Here is a 7,956-nt window from a genome sequence, read left to right as displayed (position 1 = left end):
TGTGGATTCTATGATTAGTGGTGAAATTCCATTGACCTCACATTTTCCCTGGAGTACGCAAGTCTTTTGTATTAATGGTTTTCCTCCTTATTCTAGATGTTAAAGCATGGCCGGGCTGGTGTCCCCATGGAAGTGATGGGACTGATGCTGGGGGAGTTTGTGGATGATTACACAGTCAGAGTTATTGATGTGTTTGCCATGCCTCAGTCTGGAACCGTAAGTCTTTTACGTTTACGGCATTTTATTTCTTTTGTATATGCGCTAAATATTGGCATTACCCTTTTTACAGGGAAATGGAACATCTGAATTTTTTTTCCTGTCTGTCCCATTGGGGAGACTTTCCTTTAGGTCTCTTGCACACTGAGTGTAAGTGCTCAGCTCTTCTGAATGCCCTTTCTCCTAAAAGGAGGAAAGCTGCTTAAAAAAATTCAGTAATATCTGCATATTGCACATATGTTTGTGCACTATTCTATTCCATTGGCCATAATAAGATATACTGGCAATTAAAATGAAATAACAGGCAAACACTCCTGAACTTGTCTAGCGTTTATGTGCTTTCTGCATTACTTCCTGCCCAAAAGCTCCTCTCCTGAACGCGCTAACAATGATTTTTTATTTTTTTTCCCCCGTCAGCAGCTCTCCACTCTGCCACCCCTCGTGCTCACTGGTGCGCTGAGCTGTGGAGGGGCAGGGAGCGGACATCTCAGTCTCTCAGAGGCTCATTGAGAGGCTGAGACAGGCATCAGTCCAGGCACCTGGCAGGTCCAGACTTTGTTGTGATGACGTGGTGCCTGGACTGATTCCAGTGACGTCAGCAGAGAGTTGAATTCAGACCGCTCTCTGCTGAAAATGGGTCACAGGAGTGCAAAACGAATTGCACTCCTGTGATCCATAGGAGGAGCCCAGCCAAATGAGTTCAGGTTGAACTTCTCCTTAGGCTGTACTTCTCCTGTGGATCACAGGAGTACAGTTTGTTTTTCACTCCTGTGACTTGTTTTCAGCACACAGCGGGCTGATGTCACAGAGCAGGTCAAGGCTGGGGAAATATCACAACCATATGGTCGGCATCCTCCCACATACCTGGACCAGCACCCAGGTGAGCTGCTGAAAGCCTGAGCTAGCCGCCCCCTCCACAGCCCAGCACTCCAGTAAGTGAGGGGGGGGGGCAGAGCAGACAGGGGTGACTGACAGTTACCAGCTTTCTGCTCATCTAGCACCGATCAGCGATGATTGAACGCTAGGTTCTCAGCCTTAGAGCCGGCAGGGGGACAGATGCAACATCCACTTAATAATAAGCTATATAAGTATGGAATAGATAGATAAGTATGGAAAAAAACCTAAGCCCAGTTTGCATAAAGCCATAAGTAAATGATAAAGGGGAAAAATAGTTTTTCAAATAATAAATGTTTAATACCTGCTCTATGCAATAAGCAGCTGCAATCCTTTTATCAGGTCCCCTGCTGGCACTCCTGGCTTCTACCCCCTGCTGAGTGTCCCCATAGCAAGCTGCTTGCTGTGGGGGTATTCGTGTGGGCTTGATCCTGTCAATGGACAAACAGAGCACAGCCCAAAACACACCTCTAAGACAACAACTGCCTTGCTAAAGAAGCTGAGGGTCAAGTTGATGGACTGGGCAAGCATGTCTCCAGACCTAAACCCTATTGAGCATTTGTGGGGCATCCTCAAAAGGGAGGTGGAGGAGTGCAAGATCTCTTTAACACCCACCAGCTCCTTGATGTCATCATGGAGAAGTGGAAGAGGACTCCGGTGTCAACCTGTGAAGCTCTGGTTAACTCCATGCCCAAGAGGGTTAAGGCAGTGCTGGGAAATAATGCGGCCACACACAAACTCACTTCTGTTAGATACTGTATGTATGTGTGTGTATAATTAAAATTATATATAAGGGTTGTGGAGTGCAGATATGATTGCTCACTTTTACATGTAGGTCCAAATACAGTAATGATGCATATCACATCAAGCAATGCAGCAACCAGTTTCAAACTAATGCTCTTTTTCAAGCCAAATGTGCTTAAAAAAGATGAATGGAACTAGAGTTGTCAAGTTACTGCTAGATTACATTCCTAAAAAAAACTATTTTCAGCTAAATAAAGAGCGTTCAATGTTCATTTGGAGGGATCTGGGGGGAAGCAATTTCAATGATGCTTGAAGTTGTACTTAAAGTAAAATTGTTGAGGCTGCTTTTTCTCAGCATCTGTGGCTCTCATACTTTGTCATTTGCCATATGCCTGAAAAGTATTAACATGGAAGTATAGAAATGTTAAAAATGTCTACCTCCTGTTTTTTGTGTTTTTTTTTTTTTTTTTTTTTTTTTTTTTTTTTTTTTTTTCTTGCTTTCCAAACACTCAGTGAATTTGGGCAGGCTTGACCACTTCTGAAATATATTATAGATCTCGATTTTTAAGTATTTATAGTAGACCTAAATTCACATTTTGAAAAACATTTTTTAAGTTTCAATCACAAAAAAAAAAATAATTAGATTAATACCCTTACATGATTTAGCACTTAACAGTACCAGAAATATTGTTGCAATTTTTTGTTTTTTTTGGTTTGTTCTTAGGCATGGCTCTGAGTTTAGCTGCTCTTCGGGAATTTTCATGAAATATATTTTGTGCAGCTTAAACTGCCTTTTCCATAATGCCATCGCTAATGTTTGGATTGGCCTTACTCATAACTGTGTAGGCTTTCTACAAAACTGTCATGTTTGTCACAAATTGCTCCATTTGCTAATTAACTTGATTTTAGAAGATGAATCCTGCTTCCTTTAACAGTTCTGTGTCTTGTTTTGTAACAGCAATAACCCTTACCATTCACTATCTGAACAGCTTGGTTTGCAACTATCATCCCCTGCTGCAAATATTGAGATAAATTGGGCATATTTTCATTATTTGAATGTTGATTTATTTTAAAAAATTGTAAAATCATGTTGTGTAGTTCCTTCTCACCCAAATAAAAATCTAGGGTTAATTGGTGTAATTTGTGTCTTATAGGGTGTTAGTGTGGAAGCAGTGGATCCCGTGTTTCAAGCCAAAATGTTGGACATGTTGAAACAGACTGGAAGGTAAGACATTGCTTTTGAACCATGGATTATAACCCTTCTGCTGCCAGTGCCGCTTTCATGTTTTGTTTTTTTTTACACACATTTGAAATCTAATTTTAGGCCTGACGATTAGTTAAAACGGAGAAACATTCTATACCCTACATACATTATAGACTTTAGGGAATAAAATGGAACCGTAGTAGTTCCAATTTATGTGTCACAATATTTGTGCAATGTTTTCTCGTGCATAATTAAAAAAAAATATATAGTTAAAAGATAAGTTCACCTTTTCAAAAAATAAATAAAAAAATACACCTTTTTGCAGGTAAAAAAAAATGTGCATTTATTATTTTTTTTTTTTTTTTTATTGGTGGCCCTGTAAAGTATGCAGGGCTGGTACATCATACAGACAGGCAGTTACACACTGACAGGAAGCATCAAGGAACTACGTAGAGTGCTCAACAGCGCTGTGGTAGTTCATTGAGAACTACAAGCCAACAGCTGCAAAGGCGAGAGTAGTTGTAGTTTCCTAGTCACAAAACTCTGTGAATGAAAGATGCAGCTGTGTGGGGCGGAGCCCCACATTGGTGTGTCTTTTTTATTTTTTTTTTTTAAATCACTTGCCACCCTCGCCCACCATCAAATGATGGCTGGGCAGTGCAGCTCTCATTCTGGGTGGATGTCATATGCCGCGGCTCTTTAACCATGCGATCGGCTGTGTCCAGTCACAGCTGGTCACATGTAAGCATGGAGATGATGACATTGACAGAGTGTGAGGAGAGAAGAGCCGATTGGCGGCATCTTCTCAGAGGGGACAGCTAAATATGTAATCGGGGCACTGATGATTACAATTTAGTGCCCATCAGTACCAGCAATGATTGCCCACTACTGTCAGCAATCAGTGCCCACATCACTGGCCATTAGTGATGCCATTCAGTGCTGGCTATCAGTAATGCCCATCACTGCTGCCCATCAATGCTCATCACAGCTGCCCATCAGTGCCGCCTATCCGTGACACTTCTGTGCCCACCAGTGCTGCTTATCTGTGCCCAGTGCCACCCTTCAGTGCCCATAAGTGCGGCATAGTCGTGCCACCTAATCAGTGTCCTCTCTTCACCGCCCATCAGTGAAGGTGAAAAATTACTTATTTACAAAATTTACTGACAGAAACTAAGAAACTTTTTTTTTTTCTAATTTTTTGGTTATTTATTTTTAGGAAAAAAGAAAAAAGGAGTGATTAAATACCACCAAAAGAAAGCTCTATTGGTGTGAAGAAAATTATAATATTTTCACATGGTGACAGTGTAGCATGACCGCACAATTGTCATTCAAAGTGTAAACACTGAAAGCTGAAAAATGGCCTGGTCAGGAAAGGGGTGTAAGTGCCCTGTACTGATGTGGTTAAATTGTGACATGGGGAGAAGATCCCTGGCCTGCTGTCACAGCAGGGTGTTGGGAGGGCGTTGGGGTAGCTGCAGCAGTTACACCCTGAATACAGATGTAACTCGTTATAAAAGGTGAACTTATCCTTTAAGTTAATTTCAGGGCACAAAAACACAATATATTACCCGTTTTTGGTAAAATATAAAAGATGAGGTTGCGATGAATAAATATACAACATGTCGAGCTTTAAATTTGTGTGCACCAAAAAAAAAAAAAAAAATGCAGATGACAACCAGGATGGTTTATCCTCCCATTTGGAAAGGTCTCCTTATTCCTCCTGTTTTGTCTCTAGAAAAGGAAATGAAATCTTGTTGACCAGGTCCTAACAATTCCATACTCTAAAATAAAAAAAGAAATAAAACTCAAAGTTTTGACTTAAGTTGGCTATAGATGGAGCGAGTTTCTTTCTTGCAACCTGTGCCCACTGGTGGGCAATATCATGGATCAATGATGGGGCAGCACTGATAATCAGTGCAGACCCCCGCTGTAAGGAGGGCTGCTTATCGGCTCTTCTCTACTTACACGCACAAGCGGCTTGTTCTGAAGGACATCATATAACCCCAGCCCGGCCAACGTTTTTCTACAAGCCAGAGAGGAAGATTTTAAAACCGGCCATAGATGGTTTGAATCTGGGCCAGTTCAGCAGGGACCATGTATGAACGGGCTGCATGTACCCGAGTTGATTGATTGAATGTACAACCAGCCTGTCCGATTTTACAGGCAATTATTTTGGTATTATTACGTTTATTATAACTGCTAGCAGTAGTAATTGTGGTTTCCCGGGGTGACTCTGTGGGAGGGATTCCCCCATCAACACCATCACTGACTGTGTTGATGGGGCAATTGAGCAATTTTCTTTTTTGTTTACTTGCCTCTCATGCTGCAGGATTTTCTCTGCTGAAGACTAATTTTCTTCTGCTGAAAGTTACTTGCGCCAGGGACTTTTGCTGCTTTGGGAAAAGTAGGGGTGTTGGTGCTACCTTCAGCTTGTGTGGCGCAAGGAGAAGAAGGAAATTTTCTTCAGCTAAAGTAGCGGTACTTTTTTTGTACTTGGTTCTGTTTTATATTGTATATTGGATAAAGCACCCTTTTTGCAAGGAACACATTTTTCACACCTTCTGTTTGAATCCAACCTAAACGTTGGCGGTGGTGTTTAAATAATAGACACCCACACAATGAAGAAGTCCTTCTAAAAAAAATGTGTTTAAAAAGTCTGAAACTTTAAATCCATTTTTAATCACTTCTTCAGTCATGTAGACCCCCATGTCAATCACAGCAACCCGCAATATTGATAGTCACTCTGCTGTGATCAAATTATAAATCCCCAGTTTCTGCAGTAAGAAACTAGTGATGAGTAGTAGTAGAAGTAGTTTGTCACATGACAACAGTCCTGGATCTGTCAGTATGCTGCACTTTTGCAACAGAGAAACATCCTCTGGGGCAACGTGTTTTGATTGACTCTGGATTTTCATTTATGGACGACAAGACTGGTGGTGGATTTACATCGCAAGAGATTTGTTTACTGTTTTCTTATATGCAGCAACATGGCGAGTGAGCCTAAATTGCGGTTACCGCATATATGCGTTCATGGGTCTCCAATATGGTTTGTAATGAGCGATCTCTAGAACAATGTGGATTGTCCAATTTTTTATTTATTATTTATTTTTTTAAAGCGGAGTTCTGCCAAAAAACTTTATTTTAAAAGTCAGCAGCTACAAATACCGCAGCTGCTGACTTTTAAAATAAGGACACTTACCTTTCCAGCATGCCTGCGATGTCGGCACCCGAAAGCCAATCTCTCACGCAGCTCTCCGGTGCTGCCGCCGCCATCTTCGGTAACGGAATCAGGAAGTGAAGCCTTGTGGCCTCACTTCCCAGTTCCCTAGTGCGAATGCGCGAGTTGTGTGCGCAATACGGATGGTCCTTGCTGTCTCTGGGACCTTTGTTTCCCAGCAGACAGCGGGGGGGGGGAGTGGCGGCTACAGGAAGTGGCATAATGGCATAGATACCCGCAGATTCTGCAGATATCTATGCTCGGAAGTGGGTGCAAATACCTGTATTATAGAGGTATCTACAGCCCCCTCCCCCTGAAAGGTGCTAAATGTGACACCGGAAGGGGGGGGGGGCGCATGTCGGAAAAGTGGAGGTTCCTTTTTTGTGTGAACCTCCGCTTTAATATATTAATGTTTTTGGGGAATGAGTAATAAGGGGTGCTCCGCAATAGTTGGAAATCTTTACCCTTCTGCACTGCTGCATGGTGCCCTCTCTTTTCTGACCAACCATTTTATTAATTAAAGTGATAGCAATAAACTTAAATTACAAAAACTAAAGGTCTTAAAATTACACATCATGGTTAACTTTAAAACCTGTGATTGGCATAAGACAATTTTGGATATTTTAGTTTTTCGCAGTCTACAGGCATGCACAGTTTTGAGGTTTGACATGTTTTGTATTTGCTTGTTGCAACCTCATCTTTTATATTTTACTAAAAAAATTGGGTAATATTGTGTTTTTGTGCACTAAAATCAATGTCCGTTTATTTTTTATGGAAAATATGTGTTTGATAAACAATTGTGCAAATATTGTAGAAGATAAAAATTGCAGCTGCCTCTGTTTTATTCTTCAGAGTCTGAAAAACGTTTTTTTTTAATTATTAATCTTCAGACCTAAAATGTGCATTATAATGTATAGAAAAAAATAAAAATAAAGATTAATTCTGTGCTGGAGAATGTCAAAATAAAGCTGCCGACACCAAATCTAAAAAAAAAGTGTATATATACTAGTGTAGCGTTTAGGGTTGCACCAATACTAGTACTTGTACTCATGCAAATGCTCCGATGCTTGAGCCTGTGTGGCTTTCCATAAAGCAGCTGACGGCCACGTCTCCTCTCCCTGCACCCCGCGGCTTTTAGCTGCTTTATTGAAAGCCACACAGGTAGATCGGTGCTTGTAACTCGCCCCCCCATCACTGCACTGATCTTCCCTGACTGTCTCCTGTATCCTCCTCTGGTCCCCCTCCATGTCCTCCTCCATGTGCTCCAGTCCAGTCCCCCTTTGTGTCCTCCAGTCCCCCCCCCCCCCCCACCATGTCCTCCTCTGTGCGCTCCTCCCTTTGCTCCTCCGATTCCCCCCCGTGTCCCCCGGTCCCCCTCTGCTCTTCCGCCCTCCCCTGTCCCAGATCTGTCAGGATGGAGAGTGGAGGAAGGAGCCGCTATATGTAATTTACCAGCTTCTTCTATTTTTGAATGGACAAAGTAACTGACTCTGCCCATTCATAACTGAGCATTGTAAACTATATAAAAAAAAAAAAGTCCACTCAACCCTCCATTGTGTATATATAAACGATAATAAAAAAAATGTTAAAAAATTTAAATAAAAATAGTACTCGCTGTGAGATTACCTCTCAATACAAGAAAGGACTTTACTTGCTTTGGAAACCGCTAATTGGCGTTTAC

General features: G+C 41.6%; 1 protein-coding gene across 2 annotated transcripts in view; it reads left to right on the top strand.

Moving 5' to 3' along the window:
• PSMD14 (proteasome 26S subunit, non-ATPase 14) overlaps nucleotides 1-7,956 on the top strand; it is a 144,122-nt gene that overhangs the window by 65,085 nt on the left and 71,081 nt on the right. For both annotated transcript variants that reach the window (XM_077447590.1, XM_077447589.1), the window contains 2 exons: nucleotides 97-216; nucleotides 3,009-3,079. In XM_077447590.1, the coding sequence (XP_077303716.1) occupies nucleotides 97-216; nucleotides 3,009-3,079 (191 nt within the window). The remainder of the gene's footprint in view (nucleotides 1-96; nucleotides 217-3,008; nucleotides 3,080-7,956) is intronic.

The sequence above is a fragment of the Lithobates pipiens genome, unplaced genomic scaffold (assembly GCF_037356315.1).
Source record: "Lithobates pipiens isolate NorthernLeopardFrog02 unplaced genomic scaffold, aLitPip1_a1.2 Scaffold_22, whole genome shotgun sequence".
NCBI classification, from domain to species: domain Eukaryota; kingdom Metazoa; phylum Chordata; class Amphibia; order Anura; family Ranidae; genus Lithobates; species Lithobates pipiens.
The sequence above is the reverse complement of the archived record's forward strand: the minus strand, read 5'-3'. Positions and strand labels throughout refer to the sequence as shown.